Raw genomic sequence first — 20,472 nt, 5'->3', positions numbered from 1 at the left:
ATTTTTTTTATTTTTTTGTTTTTTCTCCTCCTCCTTCTTCTTTGCCGACATAACATAATCACAATCATTTTTTTTTCTACCAAGACCAATCTTCATTCCCATAACAGGTTGTATTGGCGAATGAAGTTGAGCCCTGGGCTTGAACTGGTGATGTACTAGAACCAGAGGAATTGGCAGGAACTAAATCTGACATTTTTTTTCCTTTATTTTTTGAACCCAGAAACCCCAAAACAACCAAGCCCAAATTCCTTAAGAAATTTCAGAAGGAAATTGAGGTTGGCTCTGATACCATGTCAAAACTAATGTTTTGGGGTAATATCTTGTTATTATTCTTCTCCTCATGGGAGGTTTATATAGAAGAAACTTAAAGCTCTTACACAAAGTCAACTAATCTGTCTTAATTACAAATCTAACTTAATTGCAAATGCATGATTTTAAGCATCCAATTATGCAACACATTAGGCAATTAACCTCAATTAATGACAAACGTTGACTTTACGCCATTAATGGCAAACACTCATTTCAACAATAATTAATTGCATAATTTTGTTAAAATGATTCCCTCTAAACAAGAAGTTAAGAGGGGTTAATTAACCTTTTGAATTATTAGATATGAAGTGTGTGCCGGTTGCATTCGTAGATTTATAATTCTTATACTTGTAACACATGATCAAAATTGAAACAAATAAAAACAAGTATAATGGAGAATTCAAATCTTAGCTTTTCAAGTGTTAAATGGAATATATGTCCTATAGGTAATATGAGATACCCTCCCAGAAGCCAACAAAACCATATTTAGCTTCCTTTACTAGAGCTACTCTCTACTCCCCCATTTATATTGATTTCAATATATATATATATATATTGAATTCGTTGAGACTTTCCTATTTATATTGAATTCGTTGTCATTCTCTTCAATCCCTTACTCACTCTCTCACAAACAAGGCCACACAAACCATGAATACCCTTCTTGTCACAGTTTTCCTCTTTCTCATCCCAATGTTCCTCCTCCTAGCAAGAAGAAAAAATTCATCAAAGAGGCTTCCACCAGGCTCACTAGGACTACCCATAATAGGCCAAAGCCTTGGCTTTCTCCGCGCTATGCGTGCAAACACTGCAGAAAAATGGCTTCAACAAAGGATCACAAAGTATGGTCCAGTTTCTAAGCTGAGTCTGTTTGGCCAGCCAACAGTGTTCATTCACGGACAAGCTGCTAACAAGTTCATATTCAGCAGTGACGGCAGCACCATTGCTAGCCAACAAATGGAGTCGATGCGAAAGATTTTGGGTGACCGGAATATATTGGAGTTGAATGGCAGCGATCACAAGCGTGTCAGAAGTGCTCTTATGTTGTTCTTGAAACCCGAATCACTGAAGCAATATGTGGGCAAAATGGACGGAGAAATCAGGAAGCACCTAGAGATGCACTGGCATGGCAAGCAACAAGTAACCGTAAGTTACCACTTTTCACTCTTTTGACTTGTGAAAAACTAAATTACCACTCATTTAAAACATGATCAAGTTGGTGATTGAGATACGATCAAAACCATCCCAACGATTCTACTGTTGATGCATGATAGGTGTTGCCCCTGATGAAGAACCTCACCTTCAACATAATATGCTCTCTTCTTTTCGGGGTTGAACGAGGATCTCGAAGAGACAAACTGGTGGAGTGTTTCAGGCAGATGATGCCAGGAATGTGGTCAGTACCAATTAACTTGCCCTTCACGCGTTACAACCGCAGCCTCAAGGCAAGCAAGGAGGTTCAGAACATGATCAAACAACTCATACGCGAAAAGAGGGTGGAACTTGATAAAAAAACTGCTTCTCCACACCAAGATCTTATCACTTGCTTGCTTAGCATCGGAAATGATGAACACCAAGAAGAATTAACCGAAACTGAGATCTTGCACAATATCATGATAGTCATGGCTGCAGGATATGACACTTCATCTGTGGTGGTTACTTTTCTTATTCGGCTTCTGGCTAATGAACCTGCTGTTCATGCAGGTGTTCTTCGAGGTATGCATAATACAACACCACACAACATGTTAATTAATTAACGAATGAGTTTAATGGGTCAGGATTGAACTTAATTATGATAATTTTACATGACACAAACATATCGGGACCCTTAATTAATTATAAAAAAAAAAAGGGATTGATGCATGTTTGTTGATTTATGGTATCCAGAACAAGAAGAGATAGCTAGAAGCAAATCCTCTGGTGAATTTCTGACATGGGAAGACCTTGCCAAGATGAAATACACATGGGGAGTAGCACAGGAAACTCTAAGGATGATTCCTCCTATCTTTGGTGGCTTCAGAAAGGCTTTGAAAGATATTGAGTATGGTGGATTCCTCATCCCAAAAGGATGGCAAGTAAGTTCAAGTATACTATAACCATAGATATGTATGGAATTTAATTTCAATCTCTTCTAAAGATATAGAATTGATGGAAATCCTAACATATGATCCATTATTATAATGTTAGATATTCTGGGCTATTCCTATGACTCACATAGACGATAGCATATTCCCGGAGGCATCAAAGTTTGATCCGAGTAGGTTCGAGAATCAAGCATCAGTTCCACCCTACAGCTTTGTTCCATTTGGAGGAGGACCTCGAATATGTCCGGGATACGAGTTTGCCAGGATCGAAATCCTTGTTGCAATCCATTACATGGTTACTCAATTCACATGGAATCTTTGTGCAGACAATTGTTTCAGTAGGGACCCCATGCCAGTACCAACTCAAGGACTTCCCATAGAAATCTTTCCAAGGAAACCATTGTAAATATTTAGAAGATGTTTAATTTATATCATATGCTTGTTTAGAAAATGTTAATTTGATCCAGTATTGTTATTGATCATAATTAGAGTTCAAATTTTCACTCAAGCTTTGCGGACAGATGGATTGCAAAAACAGAGGATATCATTTCTTAATGTAACAATGCTATAAGCTATTCAGGCAATAATGTGAGAGTGACCACTACATATAGGGTATTCATGTAAAGCCAAAAGGCCCAAAACTAATGTGTTTGTTTCCAACTTCTTATTAAAAGTCTAAAACTAGACAAGAAAAGTGATGTCATGTGCTTTTGCATAATTTAGTTTCTTTTTAATTAGGTGGGGTTTGGTTTTCCAAGGTCAATATGGAATATTAATTAGGCTATGAGCCTATGAGTATGAGATGCTCATCCAAAAGCCAACAAAAACATAAGTAGATTCCTTTTTCCACACCCCCATTTGCAGAGTTTCATTCTCTTCAACCCATCTTCTCTCACACACTCTCTCTCCCAAACAAGACCTCACAAATCATGAATTCCCATTATACCCTTCTTCTCACAATCCTCCTCTTCCTCATCCCCATCTGCCTTCTCCTTATCAGAAGAAAAAAGTACTACTCATCAAAAGGGCTTCCAGTTCCACCAGGATCATTGGGACTGCCCATAATAGGCCAAAGCCTTGGCCTCCTCAGAGCGATGCGTGCCAACACTGCAGAGAAATGGCTTGAGGAAAGAATCAAAAAGTATGGTCCAGTTTCTAAGATGAGTCTCTTTGGAAAGCCAACAGTTTTCATTCATGGACAGGCTGCAAACAAGTTCATATTCAGCAGTGATGGGAGCGCCATTGCCAGCCAACAAACAGAGTCGATTCGAATGATTTTGGGTGACCGGAATCTGTTGGAGCTGAGTGGCAGCGACCACAAGCGTGTGAGAAGTGCTCTGATGTTGTTCCTGAAGCCTGAGTCACTGAAGCAGTATGTGGGCAAAATGGACCAAGAAATCAAGAAGCACCTTGAGATGCATTGGCATGGCAACCAACAAGTGACAGTAAGTCAACGATCTCAAAAACTTTTGTTTTGGGTGAATTACATTGTAACTGTAAGTAGTCTGTAAGACTGTAACCCCTTTTTTTTTTGGTTACGGCCGACAAAGATAAGAAACCATGTGGAATTGTGGGCCTTGTGGCTCAAACTTAAATGTGGGCCTTGTAGCTCTAGTTCTGTGGATATGGTAAGAAAAGTACTTAGACAACACTTTTCTTAGAGAGCACTTTACCTAATGAATCCCTAAGTCATATCTCATATAGGTAGGATAATCCATGGTTCAAGTCTTTTTAGAATGCATGTGATGGTCACCATTTTGAGAGAGAGTTGTGAGTTTTGGATTTTTATTCATTGCCCGTGAAAGAAGTTCTAGTTTTGAACTACGTTACATTTTTTTAGGCCATGAACTACGTTAAATTTGGTGTTCTAATTTTGAGCCTTAATTTATTTTCTTCCTAACAATTTTGGGGCTAGGAAGTTTGGTGTGCAAGGCTAACTAATTGTTGAAAAAAAGATCCCACATCAGGAATGTAAAACCTTGTATAGTAGTTTATAAGGTCTTAAACATCTCCACCCATAGCCAATTAATTTGGGGTTCACATCTTTTGGCCCCCAAGGGTGGCAACTTAATATAGCCTTTTTCTCAAAATAATTAGACAATACAATTTGGCCAAAAAAGAAAATAGACAATACAATATTTTCAACAAACACTAAAATACGAATTCTAAATTGGTTGAATTGTTTACAATGATGACCCTCTAATCCTTGAAGCAATATCATGAGACTACATTGTGTGGTGATGGTCCCAAAAGAATGCATGGTAAGTTTTATAATAAGTTACATACCAGTTTGGGCTTGAAGGTTCTTGTACCAATGTCAATTAACAAAGCTTTTTCGCTGTTGATAGGTCTTGCCGCTGATGAAGAACCTCACATTCGACATAATATGCTCTCTGCTGTTTGGGGTTGAACAAGGAACTCGCAGAGACAAACTCGTGAAATGTTTCCAGCAGATGATAGCAGGAATGTGGTCAGTCCCCGTTAACTTGCCCTTCACACGTTACAACCGCAGCCTCAAGGCAAGCAAGAAGGTTCAGAACATGATCAAGCAACTTATACGCGAAAAGAGGGTGGAACTTGAGAAAAAGACTGCATCTCCGTGCCAAGACCTTATCACTTGCTTACTTAGCATCCGAAATGCTGATGATGAAGAAGAATTAACCGAGACAGAGATCTTGCACAACATCATGATAGTCATGGTTGCAGGATATGACACTTCAGCTGTAGTGGTTACTTTTCTTTTGCAGCTTTTAGCTAATGAACCTGCTGCTTATGCAGCCGTTCTTCAAGGTATGCATAACCCGACTGCCCCCACCTCTTACACTTGGAAAATTTCTACATGATTCATTAGCACACACGAAAAATTAAGTGTTCAGGTTGATCACTATTCACTACCTAAATGCATCTATATGATTTGCGAAATTGTAAAAATAAGGAGAATCCATTAGTAAAAGCATTTTGGTAATTTATTAAAAACTTAAACACCTTACAAAAATTATGGTTTTCTTGATGATGATATAAGTACAAAAAAATAATGCTTAGTAACAAGGGACTAGATGCAGTGTGATTAATGCTTGTTGATTTATGGTTTGCAGAACAGGAAGAAATAGCTAGAAGCAAATCCTCATCAGGAGAAGTTCTGACATGGGAAAACCTTGCCAAGATGAAGTACACATGGAGAGTAGCACAGGAAACTCTGAGGATGACTCCTCCTATCTTCGGTGGCTTCAGAAAGGCTTTACAAGATATCGAGTATGATGGATTCCTCATCCCTAAAGGGTGGCAAGTAAGTACAAATTTACTGTAAGCATAAGTATAAACTTTTCATTATCCTCTAAAAATATAGAATTAATGAAAATCCTAACATATCCTGTACTATAATGTTAGATATTCTGGGCTATTCCTATGACTCACATAGATGAGAGCATATTCCCGGAGGCATCAAAGTTTGATCCAAGTAGGTTCGAGAATCAAGCATCAGTTCCACCCTACAGCTTTGTTCCATTTGGAGGAGGACCTCGAATATGTCCGGGATATGAGTTTGCCAAGATCGAAATCCTTGTTGCAATCCATTACGTGGTCACTCAATTCAAATGGAAGCTATGTGCAGACAATTGTTTCAGTAGAGATCCCATGCCAGTACCTACTCAAGGACTTCCCATAGAAATCTTTCCAAGGAAACCATTGTAAATATGTACAACATGTTTAATTTGTATCATATATATGCTTGTTTAGGAAATGTTAATTTGATCCACTAATGTTATTGATCATAATTAGAGTTCAAATTTTCAATCAAGCTTGTGGACAGATGGATTGTAAAAACAGAGGATATTATTTCTCACTGTAACAATGCTATAAGCTATTCATGCACTAATTAAAACAAGTAAATTCTACCAAGCTACCATAGAAGTTGTATGATAATTTTACACAGGAAGTGCCACATGTATGTAAAGAAACAAAATTGATAACCTTAATGTGAGAGTGACAAACCTACACAGGTGGCCCAATGGTTAAAGGCCAGCTAATATGAAGCGCGTGAATTGTAAAATCAAACGTCTTAGTCTTTGAACCCACAAGAGTGTAAAAACACTCAATTTACCTGATACATTCAATTTTCAGGCCATTCCACGTATATGGTGAGGGAGTGGATCGTCAGCCTGCTTCTTTGTTACCCTAGACAGATAAGAGACTGACAGATACATAGAGGATATTCTTGTACAGCCGAAACTAATGTGTTGTTTCCCAAACAAGACAAGAATTACCCACTGTGCTTTTGCATTATTTTGTTGAAATGACTCTTTTTAATCAGGAAGCTAGGTGGGGTTTGGGTTTGACTTTTGAGAGATCCAGATGGAATATTTTGGCCTGTAGGTAGTTAAGAGATGCCTGCCCAAAACCAAACAAAAACATAAGTAGCTTCCTTTTTACTGTCCCCCATGTACATTGAATTTCATCCTCTTCAACTCAACCCATCCTCTGGAAACTCCTACTCTCTCACAAACAAGGCCACACAAATCATGAATACCCTTCTTATCACAATTTTCCTCTTTCTCATCCCCATCTTCCTTCTCATTATCACAAGAAAAAATCAAACGGGCTTCCAGTTCCTCCTGGCTCATTGGGACTACCCATAATAGGCCAAAGCCTTGGCCTCCTCAGAGCCATGCGTGCCAACACTGCAGAGAAATGGCTTGAGCAAAGGATCAAAAAGTATGGTCCAGTTTCTAAGATGAGTCTCTTTGGAAAGCCAACAGTCTTCATTCATAGACAGGCTGCAAACAAGTTCATATTCAGTAATGATGGCAGCGCCATTTCCAGCCAACGAACAGAGTCGGTTCGAATGATTTTAGGTGACCGGAATCTAGTGGAGCTGAGTGGCAGCGATCACAAACGTGTGAGAAGTGCTCTGATGTTGTTCTTGAAACCTGAGTCACTTGGGCAAAATGGATGGAGAAATCAAGAAGCACCTTGAGATGCATTGGCATGGCAAGCAACAAGTGACTGTAAGTCAATGATCTCAAAAACTTTTGGGTGATTTACATTTTTTTTTTTTTTTAAGAAACCCTTTATTTTTTTGGTTACCTTCTAGCAAAGAGTAAAATTTCGGTTTTGAGAAAATTTTTTATGGAAATTTCGATAAAAATTTCGATTTCGACAAAATTAGACAAAAACAATGGAAATTTTGAATGAAACTTGACCATATGTTTATTTAACATATTATTTACTACATTAATAAAAAATATTGAAGAAATCAAATTATATAATAAGTTTTATGTGATATAAAATGAATATAATGAGCGTCGGAGACAAATATTGTTAAATGAAATTAGTATATTCTATATTATCTATGCACTAAACCTTATATACTCTATATTATTTATAATATGATATAAAATATTAGGGTTTAGGCTTTTTAGGGTATTTTTAATTATTTTTTATATAAAAATATATTAGGGTTTATAATTTAAAAACAACTAAACGAAACTCCAAAAGAGCTAAACCAAACCTCAAACGAACCCCAAACTCTTTTCTTTCTTTCTAATTGCCCAAAGGCTCAAAACCCCAAACAACCCTAAAGCCTCTTCTTTTTTTTTTTCTTTCCTTTTTTTTTTTTTTCTTCTTTCCTTCCTTTCCTCCTTGCCCATGACTTTTTCCTCCTTGCAGTGACTTTCTTCCTCTTCCCTCATTTCTCTCTCCCAGACCTGCACACAGTCTTCTCTCTTCCCTCTCCTTCCACGATTTCTTCCTTCCTCCTTCCTTCCTCCTCTCCCTCCCCGATCTCCTCTCCTTCCCCGATCTCTTCTCTGTCCTCCCTCCTCAATCACCCTCCGATCTGCCGCCTCCGACGACCTTTGGCGACAAGGCCAGCTTGCCTTTCCTCCCCTCTCTCCCTCTGGTGTTTGCCGCTGGGAGTGTTAGACTGTTAGTGAAGATTGGTGTCTTGTGACTTTAGTAAGTTATAGCGAAATTTCGACGAAATTTGGAGAAATTTTACAAAAACACACTGGCTTCATAATTGAAATTTCGTCAAAATTTTTACGAAAAATAAGAGACATGTGATAAAATTTCAGAATAAAAAAAAAAAAACAAAATTTCGCCGAAATTTTCGAAATTTCATTCCTTGCCTACTAGTCTACTACAAAGATAAGAAACCATGTAGGGTTGTGAGTTGTGGGCCTTGTGGCTCAACAACTGTTGGGTTGTGGGCCTTGTGGCTTAAAATTAAGTGTAGGCCTTCTGTCTTGTAGCTCTAGTTCTATAATTAGTAAGAAAAGTACTCGAACAACCTTGACCTTCAGAGAGCAAATTAGTTTCTTGCAGAGCAGTTCACCTAATGAAGCCCTATGTCATTTCTCATGTATGTAGGATAGTTTTAAGTCTTTTTAGAATGCATGTGATGATCACAATTTAGAGAGAGAACCTGTGAGTTTTGGGTATTTCATTGCCCTTGAAAGTAGAGCATGTGACTCTGTGAGCTACTTTTGGGTATTTCATTGCCTGTGAAAATAGTTCTAGTTTTGAACTACGTTAATTTTGGTGTTTTGTGTTTGTGACTTTGTTTATTTTCTCGTTTATTTTCTAATTTCTTGCAAAATTTGTGGGCTAGGGAATTTGATGTGAGAAGTTACCTGACTGTTGAGAGAAAGTTTGGGCTAGAGAGTTTGAGCTTCTCCACCCATTTTCAATTAGTTTTGGGTTGAATATTTCAAATTCTTTCATGGTTAAAGCATGTCACATGCATGAGACATGCTTTTACGCACTCAATGAGTTGTACACGTGTTTGACTTGAGTGACGCGACAATCAACATTCATGTAGATTATGTAACTTAATATGACACCATTTAATTGGTCTCATTCCATAACGTAGTTCCAATGGTAAATTTTTAACTCTTCTTCAAGGATCACTACTACAAAATAGCTAATAGAGGGCGATTGTTAAATGTCCTCTATGGTAGTAACCTCTATTTTCCTTATTTCAGAGAATGCTTTTTGGCGTCCTTTAAAAGCTAAAAAAGTGTCCTCTTTAAACTATTAGAAAACCAAAATGACACACATCATGCAATACAATATTATCTAGAAACACTAAAATCATCAAGATGATAATCAAATAGCTAAATAATTTTCAAATTGGATGATTATTTACAATGATGACCCTTTAATCCCCAAAGTGAGACATAAAAATGAACGGTTCATGTTATGAAATTACATTGCGGGATAGTCCTCAAAAAAATGAATGATAAGTTCCATACCAATGCCAATTAAGTTACATACCAGTTTGGTCTTGAAAATTCTCGTACCAATGTCAATTAACAAAGCTTTTTTGCTGTTGATAGGTCTTGCCGCTGATGAAGAACCTCACATTCAACATAATATGCTCTCTGCTTTTTGGTGTTGAACAAGGAACTCGCAGACAGGAACTCATGGAGTGTTTCCAACAAATGATGGCCGGAATCTTGTCAGCCCCGGTTAACTTGCCCTTCACACGCTACAACCGCAGTCTCAAGGCAAGCAAGAAGGTCCAAAGCATGATTAAGGAACTCATCCACGAAGAGAGGGTGGAGCTTGAGCAAAAAAATGCTTCTCCACTCCAAGACCTTATCACTTGCTTGCTTAGCATCCGAAATGCTGACAATGAAGAAGAATTAACCGAAACCGAGATCTTGCACAATGTCATAATAGTCACGGTAGCAGGACACGAAACTTCAGCTGCGGTGGTCACTTTTCTTTTGCAGCTTCCTCCTAATGAACCTGATGTTTATGCACATGTTCTTCAAGGTATGCAATGTTATCCTCTTATATATCTAGCAAAATTCTACACGACGCTTTAATACACACGAACCTGATGATTTCTGCTCATGAGCATTCGACTAACAAAAACAAGATTTTGGAATTTCTTGCCTAAAAGGGACTGATCTATGCAATGTGATTGATGCTTAATTGCTTACAGAACAAGAAGAAATAGCTAGAAGTAAATCCTCATCAGGAGATCAATTTCTGACATGGGAAGACCTTGCCAAGATGAAGTACACATGGAGAGTTGCAATGGAAACTCTGAGGGTGACTCCTCCTATCTGTTCTAGTTTTCGGCAAGCTTTGAAAGATATTCAGTATGATGTATTCCTCATCCCTAAAGGATGGCAAGTAAGTTCAAATTTGCTAACATCCCTAATAGAATTCTCATTCTCATTCTCTTGTAAAATCCTAACATCGATCCAATAATATTGGTAGATATTTTGGGCCATCCCTATGACACACATAGATGATAGCTTATTCCCAGAGGCATCAAAGTTTGATCCAAGTAGGTTTGAGAACCAATTAAGCATCAATTCCACCCTACAGCTATGTTCCATTTGGAGGAGGACCTCGGATATGTCCAGGATATGAGTTTGCCAAGACCGAAATCCTTGTTGCAATCCATTACATGGTGACTCAGTTCACATGGAAGCTATGTGCAGACAACCGTTTCCGTAGGGATCCCATGCCAGTACCTACTCAAGGACTTCCCATGCAAATCATGCCAAGGAAACCATTGTACATATTGAGATATGCATCTTTTAGTTTTATCAACTTAAATAGTTGTCATAGCCAAAATAAATTAACTTGAATTGTATCATAATTTGGAATGAGGATCTCTATTTCTCTCTTATCTATCTCCTCTTCTCTCTTTCCTCAAGATTGAAATCTCAGCCGTTTAATTTTATTTAAACAACTAACATGCTGCCAATGAGCATTTGGTTTAATGAATGATACGCAATCTCTCTTCAATCAAAAGAAAACACAACTAGCTATTGGTCTAGAAATAGTTCTCTTAACAAAATTTTTAAACATAATTTTAATTAATATTTTCTATTAAGAAAATGTTGCCTACCCTTCTTTTCTGGACTAAAACTCTACATTTAAGGAAAATAAACCTAGTATATAAGAGACCTACCACACAGTCAAGAACCTAATCAAGAAAAATAAACTGTTGGATTTTGTGTGATTGAGAAGAAAAACTTACATATAATGGGTGTTTACATCTACTCATTCACAACATGTCCTTACATATTAGTCATATAGTTGTATACACCTTTTACATGTAAGTTTTTCTCTTATGTGAATGAAGCTTGAGCCACCCAAGTTGAATCTTTCCAACTCCTGCCAAAGCTTCACTCCTTTCAAAGAGAGTGATGCTCTCTTTTCAATGGAACAAGAGAGCACACATTACTATTGAACAAGAGTCAACTTTATCCCGCTATATATTATTTGTTTTCTATTGTAAATACATTATTAAGTGTGGTTATTCATGTAATTAGTTGTAGGGGCATACTAGTAAATGTTTAAAACTCTAAAAAACCCTACCTCTATATAAGAATGTTTATAAGATGAATGAAATAGATAAGATCATATTCTATCTACCTCTCTTTTCCACAAACCCTATTTCCACATATTTTTACAACATTTTCTTTATTATTCATACCTGGGACCATCTCGAGTTGCTGACAACCGACAAAACGGTCAAGTGATGACAATATTATTTCATTTTAATATTATTCATCTTCATAATTTAGGATCAAGTGATGACAAGTTGACAACATCATGTCTCTTTCATACATCAAACTAACCTTAATTTTGCTGCCTGATTAAACAAAAGAAACAATGAGTGAATAATTCAAGAGAACTTGGGCCACCTTATATATTACGGTATTACCCATTTGTTTTGTCTTATATTTTGTCAAATGTGTACATGCAAAAGGCCAAAACCATGATGTATTATGGTTTTAACTACTACTTAGTATATATATTACAATTTGCAGTCATTAGCAGGACTCAGGAGTATCAATGCACTGTACAAGTCGGTAATAATTGCATAATTTTGTTAAAAGGATTCCCTCTAAACAAGAAGTTAAGAGGGGTTAACCTTTTGAATTATTAGATATGAAGTGTGTGCCGGTTGCATTCATAGATTTATAATTCTTATATTTGTAACACATGATCAAAATTGAAAAAAATAAAAACAAGTATAATGGAGAATTCAAATCTTAGCTTTTCAAGTTAAATGGAATATTTGTCCTATAGGTAATATGAGATACCCTCCCAGAAGCCAACAAAACCATATTTAGCTTACGAGTTAATTACACTTACACCCCCTGAGGTTTATCGTCTTTTCACATACACCCCCTGGGGTTTCAATAATTACACATACACCCCCTGAGGTTTCAAAACTGTTGCATATAACCCCCTATAGTGAGACAAAAAATGATGAGAAATTATGCAAAAAGGCATACTAAGGGATAAAATGACCTAATAAGATTACTCAAGGTGTAAGGTTCAACCTCAATACAAATATTTTCTTTTTTGTTTATTTATTTTTTTCTCTTGTAGGGGGTTATATGCAATAGTTTTGAAACCTCAGGGGGTGTATGTGTAATTATTGAAATCCCAGGGAATGTATGTGAAAAGACGATAAACCTCAGGGGGTGTAAGTGTAATTAACTCTTTAGCTTCCTTTACTAGAGCTACTCTCTTCTTCCCCATTTATATTGATTTCAATCTCTTCAATCCATCTTCATCAGGAAACTCCTGCTCACTCACTCTCTTCATCAAAGGCCTCACAAATCATGGATACCCTTCTTCTCGCAATTCTCCTCTTCTTCATCCCCATCTTCTTTCTCCTTACAAGAAGAAAAAAGCAGTCAAAAAGGCTTCCTCCAGGTTCATTGGGACTGCCCATAATAGGCCACAGCCTCGGTCTTCTCCGAGCTATGCGTGCCAACACTGCAGAACAATGGCTTGAAAAGAGAATCAGAAAGTATGGTCCAGTTTCTAAGCTAGGTCTCTTTGGCAAACCAACGGTCTTCATTCATGGACAGGCTGCAAACAAGTTAATATTCACCAGTGATAGCAACACCATTGGTAGCCAACAAACTGAGGCTAGTCGTATAATTGTTGGAGACCGGAATATATTGGAGCTGAATGGAAACGATCACAAGCGTGTCCGAAATGCTCTGATGATGTTCTTGAAGCCTGAGTCACTGAAGCAATATGTGGGGAAAATGGACCAAGAAATCAGGAAGCACCTTGAGATGCATTGGCATGGCAAGCAACAAGTAACAGTAAGTCAACACAATAAAAAACTTTTCAAATGTAGAGATAGATAGTTAGTGTGTGTGTGTTGAAATGCCAAGAGTGTGTGCGTGTGTGTGTGTGTGTTGAAAACCTCCCTGCGATTTCAGAACTTGTCCAACAATATTTCTGTATGCACCTGCTTTTCTTTTGTAATCTTTAAAAAAATGGTAAACTCAAGAAAACTTATACAATTCAATGTCAATTAACAAAGTTTTTCTATTGATGATAGGTGTTGCCCCAGATGAAGAAACTCCTATTCAACATAATATGCTCTCTGCTTTTTGGGATTGAACCAGGATCTCGCAGAGACGAATTGGTGAGGTGTTTCCAACTAATGATAGAAGGAATGTGGTCTGTCCCAATTAACTTTCCCTTCACGCCTTACAACCGCAGCCTCAAGGCAAGTAAGAGGGTTTCAAGCATGATTAGGGAAATTATATGCGAAAAGAGGGTGCAACTTGAGCAAAAAAAAGTTTCTCCAAACCAAGACCTTATCACTTGCATGCTTAGCATCCGAAATGCTGACAATGAAGTAGAAATAACTGAAAATGAGATCTTGCACAATGTTATGTTAGTCATGGTTGCAGGACATGACACTTCATCTATTCTCATTACTTTTCTTGTGAGGCTTCTAGCTACCGAACCTGCGGTTTATGCAGCCGTTCTTAAAGGTATGCCTAACCCCCCACCACCCCTCTATCTCACTCTCAACAAAATCAGGTTTGTGGTATATGTTCACAGCATTAGATAATGAAAAGCAGAATGTTAAATTTTCTTGCCTGAGAGGGACTGATACAATCATACAATGTAATTGATGCCTGTTGACTTGTGGTTTGCAGAACAGGAAGAAATAGCTAGAAGCAAATCAGGTGAGTTTCTGACATGGGAAGACCTTGCCAAGATGAAGTACACATGGAGAGTAGCACAGGAAACTATGAGGGTGGTTCCTCCTATCTTTGGTGGCTTCAGGAGGGCTTTGAGAGATATTGAGTTTGAAGGACACCTCATCCCTAAAGGGTGGCAAGTAAGTTCAAGTTTACCATAAGCATAAATTGATATAGCATCTCATTCTCTTCCAAAAATATAGAACTGATGAAAATCCTAACATCCCATGTTATTAGATCTTCTGGGCTACTCCTATGACCCACATGGATGATACCATATTCCCAGAGCCATCAAAGTTTGACCCGAGTAGGTTCGAGAACCAAGCCTCAGTTCCACCCTACAGCTACGTTCCATTTGGAGGGGGACCTCGAATATGTCCGGGATATGAGTTTGCCAGGATCAGCAACCTTGTTGAAATCCATTATATGGTAACTCAATTCACATGGAAGCTAAGTGCAGACAGTAATTTCAGTAGGGCTCCCATGCCAGTACCTACTAGAGGACTACCCATACAGATCACGCCAAGGAAACCATGTTAAATATTAAGTTGTTTTATCAAATTAAAGAGCTGTCATGCTTGTTTAGAAATGTTCCGGTAATGTTATCAATCGTAATTTATGAATTGTTTGAATTTTCAATCAAGCTTGTGGACAGATTGTAAAAACAGAGAGCATGTCTCAATGTAATAATTCTATAAACTATCCATGCATTTATTAAGCAATTAAATTCTAGGAGCTTCCTTCAGAAGTAGTCGTTACCCTTTTGCATTTATTAATCAATTTGGAATGAAACTGAAAAAAGGAAAAATACAGAACTCATTCTTGTAAGAGTCGGACATTCAAACCCTTTTGCATTACGAATCATATTCTTTTAATCATGTACATTGTACAACAATTGTAACATTGACCCTGCCTTCTATTTGCACCTGACTAATGAAAATATTTACAGCTTCGCCATCTTTCATAGTTCATACCTTCATATCCAACAATAGAATTAAACTAAAACCAAAAGAAACCGGTATGGTATCAACCATAGGTGTAACAAATCTGTGAGAGGAACCAATTGAAGACTAACAATTCTTGGTCCTGGAGTACTTGGGGGGCAGTGATGGGCACCTTTCATTCATATGGGGGTATGGTTCCATACTGTTGTATCCAGGTAATTCCATTCGATACTTCCCTTTAATCTGACAGAAAGGAAGCTTCACAGTGTCCCCATCATTGCACCACTTCGGCAGACGGCTTGAATTATTTTCAAAGAAGTTGAGCATGTAAGCATCTTTTATCTGCATTAATGGAAAATAAAGTTAATTAATACAAATCAATATATAACGTCCTTATAAAAAAACTTCATTCCAAAGGACCCAATAGGTTAAAGTTTAAATGGACAGCTACATTAACCTCAATAATCTGTTCACTTTTTTTTTTTTTTTTTGCAAATATTAGTATATATCACTTAAAAAAACATATAGCAATAATATTATAACAATTCATATGGAAGAGAGAAGAGGTCACTCATCATTGATCTTTTGGCTCCCTGGAACTAGTAACAATTCTGCCTTTTTTTAGACAGTGGATTTAATTTTGGAGATGATGCAAAAAGTGACCTGTTTATTCAGGCAAACAGATATTGAATTTTATTCTGGATAAGCTCACCGTAAATTCAGTGACTTGGATAGAGTTGGCAATTGGAACGAACAGTCCTGCCTCCTTATACATTTCAAGAATGAAGGCCACACATGATGTTGACTTCCCATCATTGTATAGCCAATCATCTTGTTCAGGAATTGTCAGCAGTTCATCAAAGGATGACCCACGCCTTTCAACTTCAACTAGAATATCAGGGAAACTAAGGTTCTGCAAGAAATACAAAGGGTACATCAGACACTGGAAAAGGATAAGGATGACACAATGAATTCCAAAAATCATCTTCACTAATTGCTTGATTTCCAACGAAAACTAAAAATCTTGACCAATTGATCTTTCTAACTGAAGGCATGCCCATTTATCATTTCCTCCTGAAATATGATGCCATGGGGGCTATAAAACATATTTGTCAAAGAGAGAGTTACACCGGACTCATGATATTAGCCACATTATTGCAATGCAAGGAAAAAGTTTCTCAACACCTGAGTTCCAAGTCGCTTGTTCAAGGCTTCGTTCCACATGTTAGCAGCATATGTAGGCTGTATTTGATTCCAAACTGTCATAACAGAAGCAACCTGCATAACCATAGAGCAAGCAATGAGGATACATAATCTTCTATTGACTGCATAACACTCACTAAATTCTCCGACACTAAATAATGCCAAAAGCAAAACTGAGGAGATTCGTTAAAAGATCATTCACTAATACAGTAGACCTAGCCTGGCAAAGAAATCTTTAATGCAGTTAAAATATAGTACCAGGTGAGCATCCAAAGGGGGTGGATAGTTCCCGTCTATAGTATCTATCCAGCTGAATATCATGTTATGATATCCATACGGTTGGCCTGCCATGCTCCTTGCATACTCCCAGGCAGCAGTCTCATTAAACTTTGCTCGCATATCAGGATGCAAGGGAAGCAATGCAATATGGGGATTGGAATCATCTTTATTCAGCTCAAAATCCCACCACTCATCCCATGGCAGCACAGCAATAATATCTTCTCCCTAGAATATGAAAGGAAAAAAGAACCACCTTAACATTAACCACAAATTATATTATATTATATTATATTATAATATACATATATACATATACATATACAAAGAGAGAGAGATTAATATTGTTTCATATTCATTGGTACCTAAGACCCATCCCATCCCGTTTCACCCCTGCCAATTGAACCATTGCGCAAGGGCAAAAATCTTAGTTACATCATTAGTAATCCTTATATATAATAATAATTTAAATTAGTACTCTTTGATTGACCTGGTAATGGTGCATGACTATATAGAATACTGGAAGAAAATAATAACATTTGAAAAAAAAAAAAAAAAAAAAAAAAAAAAGAAGAAGAAGAAGAAGAAGAAGAATAAAACTTATAACTACACAGAGTAGCAGTTGTAAATTTTTTTAAACGAATGCCATGAAAGTCACACACAAGCATTCATCAGAAACTGAACCTCCAAACCCTTATTCCTAAGGGGTAGAAGGTGCCACTAGGCCCAAAGGTAACACAGGTGTACAATAACATATAGTATTTTAGCAACTTTGTACCTGCTCATTTTCATGTCCTGATTCACCAACCCATAGCTTTCCTTCAGAATCCTTTAAACAAACAGCAGAATGACCAGCATAGGCTCCACTGACCCACTTCTCTAGAGTCTCAAATCCACCCCACCGCCCCCGAATCTTAGATATTGCAAGGAAATCTCCAGAGTGAATATCATCGATGCTAATATTTGTTACCCAAGGTTGAGGACGCTGATCAAAAGAAGCACCCATGTGCTTCTTTAGAAACCCGATATTGGAGTTCTCACCCCATCCAGTATTTGTAAACAAGGGAAAGACATCCCACAGTGCTTGAAGGGTGCCTAACATACCTGCTTGCATGAGGAAAATAGAAACTCCCCTGTTTTTGACCTGATTTGGTAACATTAAAGACCAGATTAAACCCAAAATTTTATTTCAAACCAAATTAGAATATCAAGTAATTTCTTAATACTAGATAGTGGAAGCTTACATATTCAAACTCAGCTTTTCCTTGCCACTCTTTAAACTCAAGTGTATGCTCCCGGGACAGAAAATAGTAATCCCATGTGACAGTGTACGGAGTTGCAAAGACATAAATGTCCATACATGTCCAACTATGAGGCTTGCTAACCTGGATACAAACGCAGCTTCAATTTTTAACCATTATAATACAAGCATGAAAACTCTGATAAATGGCCTAGATTTTCTAAGCATAAGAATTCAGTATTTCATGAAAATCTAAGATTCTTCAAAGCCTAAATTAGGTACTTTCCTTCCCATCGGAAGCAAACCATCATAAGAAGTTCAAAAGCAGAAATACTACATAAGTCACACCTATAGTATATTCACATACCCGATACCTAAATGTTCTACAAAATTAACTCACAAAGCCAAATGAATATGTTTTGGATCTATAACTCACAGAACAATCAAAAGAGACCCGAGAGAGGCTCTAACCGAAAATGTAGCTAAAACCTTAATATCCAGCATCCAATACTCTGACACTCTAAAATATCCAATTAGCTTACCAATTGAACCACCGAACCTAGAGAAAACCAACAGCAGTAAACCCACAAGCCTAAATTCCCACTGTACAGTCAACAACTACAGTACCCCCAAAACCCAATACTCCAAATTCCTATTACATCACATAGAATCAAACAAAAACCCCAAAACAAAAATTACAAAAAAGAAGACAAATTTTCTTGAAATAAAGAAAGAATCGAGCATCCAGATAACCAAAACTTAATATTTCCACAATCCCGGCTAAAGTTGAAAGAAATGAAGCAGGAAAATATATAAAGAAAGTTCCAAGTTCAAGAAAGTTCGATACCCAGATCCTCAAACTCCAAATTTCCACAAACCCAACTCAAAATGAAAGAAAAAAAACCAAAAAAATTTCAGGACATTGCATACCTTGATATGAAGAGTTCCGCCACCAAATTCGCTGCCACTCTTGTTGTGGAACTCCATCCAAGCCGTGTTCTCGTAAAAGCACGCACCTTTCCACAGCAAGCTGTTGTTGGTGGACGAAGCCGAACCTACGAAAGTGGGCAAGAGATCGACTGCGCCGTGCAGAGAATTGAGGATTGGCCACGAAACCTGTCTGGGCAAGAGAGGAAGCATGTCCCGGGGGTGAAATGGTAATTTCAAGGAATGTGCAAAGAGCGTAGTGAGGATGATGATGCTACTAAAGGCTGCGAAGAGTAGAGAGGGAGAAGAAGCCATGGCTCTGCTGCTCTCTCTGTGTCTGTGAGAGAGAGGGGGATGTCGTTCTCTGTTGTATCCCTCAGCGTTGAACCCGTTTCCTTAGAGAGTGAGAGAAAGAAACGTTCTTTTAACATTAGGAGAAATGGAGAATCAGAATAAGAGGAAATTACAAATTTGGTCCACTTATTTTATACCTAGTTCAATTTTGGTCCACGATCTTTTTTAAGTTCTGTTTTGGTCCACTAATTGTTTCATTTGTTCAATAAAGGTCCAGATTTGTGACTTTAAATCTTTTGGGTTGTGTTTTCTTCAATTATAATTGAAGTATAAGTTATATTTCATCATTTCTTAGTCATAAAAACAAATTTGGAGTATTATAATCTAAGAGAATTGAGATTTGGTGAAATTTGAAAAATTGGCAGTTTTGGGTACCCTACTTTAGGGTCAATTATCTTGAGTTTTAGAACTCCAATTTGAATGATCTTTATATGGTTGTAAAGAAGAAATGCATAGCTTTAAAACAAGTATATATTTGCTGAATTTGGGTGAGATTTGATAGGGTAAAAAGCAGGCCAAATTTGAGAAAACAAATCTGGACCTTTATTGAACAAGTGAAACAATTAATGGACCAAAACAGAACTTGAAAAAAATTGTGGACCAAAATTGAACTAGGTATAAAATAACTGGACTAAATCTGTAATTTCCTCATCAGAATAAATACTAAAGTTCAAACGACTTTTTATAATCACAATTCCCAACAACTTTTTTCGTTTTTTCTTTTTCCCTCGTTTTTTTTTTGTCGCTCTTTTTTTGGGAGGTGAAAGTGATAAATTTTGTGTTATCGAGATTCAGATAATAAATAAGAATCGGACAAAATCACAAAAATAAACAATAAATAATGATATAAATCTCAAATCCGATAAACATAGAAAAAACATAAATAATGCCAGTACTTTCTCTTTTTAGAACAGTATTTTACAAGCTAACAAAAAACCATGTTAAAACACATAAAACTAGAAACTAGAAAGTTGGGACCTAGATCCTCTACCAGGATTTTCTCTACCAGACCATACCAGACTTTAAATCTCAATCGTTCAAAATTATTTAATGGCTTAGATCATGCCACATCACATGTGCTTAATGAATGGTTATTTTGCTTAGACCAAGACACAGTAAAAGGACACCCTACCGTCTTCATCTTT

General features: G+C 37.2%; 4 protein-coding genes and 1 pseudogene across 4 annotated transcripts; 4 read left to right on the top strand and 1 right to left on the bottom strand.

Moving 5' to 3' along the window:
• Positions 1-957: 957 nt before the first annotated feature.
• Positions 958-2,796, top strand: LOC147298271 (cytochrome P450 716B1-like). Its single transcript, XM_086229841.1, has 4 exons — positions 958-1,452; positions 1,581-2,022; positions 2,194-2,381; positions 2,494-2,796. Exons 1-4 carry the CDS (start codon positions 958-960, stop codon positions 2,794-2,796), a joined length of 1,428 nt encoding a protein of 475 aa, XP_086085967.1.
• A 432-nt stretch (positions 2,797-3,228) lies between these two features.
• On the top strand, positions 3,229-6,236 carry LOC147298270 (beta-amyrin 28-monooxygenase-like). The gene is made up of 4 exons (XM_086229056.1): positions 3,229-3,835; positions 4,739-5,180; positions 5,486-5,676; positions 5,778-6,236. Exons 1-4 carry the CDS (start codon positions 3,320-3,322, stop codon positions 6,078-6,080), a joined length of 1,452 nt encoding a protein of 483 aa, XP_086085182.1. The 5' UTR covers positions 3,229-3,319; the 3' UTR covers positions 6,081-6,236.
• Positions 6,237-6,907: 671 nt separating this feature from the next.
• LOC147298269 (beta-amyrin 28-monooxygenase-like) lies at positions 6,908-10,995 on the top strand (annotated as a pseudogene).
• A 1,996-nt stretch (positions 10,996-12,991) lies between these two features.
• On the top strand, positions 12,992-14,923 carry LOC147298268 (cytochrome P450 716B1-like). The gene is made up of 4 exons (XM_086229868.1): positions 12,992-13,486; positions 13,729-14,170; positions 14,339-14,523; positions 14,621-14,923. Exons 1-4 carry the CDS (start codon positions 12,992-12,994, stop codon positions 14,921-14,923), a joined length of 1,425 nt encoding a protein of 474 aa, XP_086085994.1.
• Positions 14,924-15,211: 288 nt separating this feature from the next.
• On the bottom strand, positions 15,212-19,403 carry LOC147298267 (uncharacterized). The gene is made up of 7 exons (XM_086242413.1): positions 18,977-19,403; positions 18,051-18,191; positions 17,585-17,950; positions 16,789-17,034; positions 16,513-16,605; positions 16,040-16,240; positions 15,212-15,669 (listed from the first exon to the last, which is right to left on the bottom strand). The coding sequence occupies exons 1-7, from the start codon at positions 19,286-19,288 to the stop codon at positions 15,454-15,456; spliced, it is 1,575 nt and encodes a 524-aa protein (XP_086098539.1). The 5' UTR covers positions 19,289-19,403; the 3' UTR covers positions 15,212-15,453.
• Between the last annotated feature and the right edge of the window lie 1,069 nt (positions 19,404-20,472).

Source organism: Dryas octopetala, chromosome 1 (genome assembly GCF_963921425.1).
Source record: "Dryas octopetala chromosome 1, drDryOcto1.1, whole genome shotgun sequence".
Lineage (NCBI taxonomy): Eukaryota > Viridiplantae > Streptophyta > Magnoliopsida > Rosales > Rosaceae > Dryas > Dryas octopetala.
This window is presented reverse-complemented; position numbering and strand designations above follow the sequence as displayed.

Coding starts and splice junctions, on each gene's coding strand:
- LOC147298271 (XM_086229841.1), top strand. CDS start 958: ATGAATACCCTTCTTGTCACAGTTTTCCTCTTTCTCATCCCAATGTTC. Junction 1,453..1,580: donor ATGGCAAGCAACAAGTAACC/GTAAGTTACCAC, acceptor GATGCATGATAG/GTGTTGCCCCTGATGAAGAA. Junction 2,023..2,193: donor TCATGCAGGTGTTCTTCGAG/GTATGCATAATA, acceptor TATGGTATCCAG/AACAAGAAGAGATAGCTAGA.
- LOC147298270 (XM_086229056.1), top strand. CDS start 3,320: ATGAATTCCCATTATACCCTTCTTCTCACAATCCTCCTCTTCCTCATC. Junction 5,181..5,485: donor TTATGCAGCCGTTCTTCAAG/GTATGCATAACC, acceptor TATGGTTTGCAG/AACAGGAAGAAATAGCTAGA. Junction 5,677..5,777: donor TCATCCCTAAAGGGTGGCAA/GTAAGTACAAAT, acceptor CTATAATGTTAG/ATATTCTGGGCTATTCCTAT.
- LOC147298268 (XM_086229868.1), top strand. CDS start 12,992: ATGGATACCCTTCTTCTCGCAATTCTCCTCTTCTTCATCCCCATCTTC. Junction 13,487..13,728: donor ATGGCAAGCAACAAGTAACA/GTAAGTCAACAC, acceptor TATTGATGATAG/GTGTTGCCCCAGATGAAGAA. Junction 14,524..14,620: donor TCATCCCTAAAGGGTGGCAA/GTAAGTTCAAGT, acceptor CCATGTTATTAG/ATCTTCTGGGCTACTCCTAT.
- LOC147298267 (XM_086242413.1), bottom strand. CDS start 19,288: ATGGCTTCTTCTCCCTCTCTACTCTTCGCAGCCTTTAGTAGCATCATC. Junction 17,951..18,050: donor GAAAAGCTGAGTTTGAATAT/GTAAGCTTCCAC, acceptor TTACCAAATCAG/GTCAAAAACAGGGGAGTTTC. Junction 16,241..16,512: donor ACAAGCGACTTGGAACTCAG/GTGTTGAGAAAC, acceptor TATTTCTTGCAG/AACCTTAGTTTCCCTGATAT.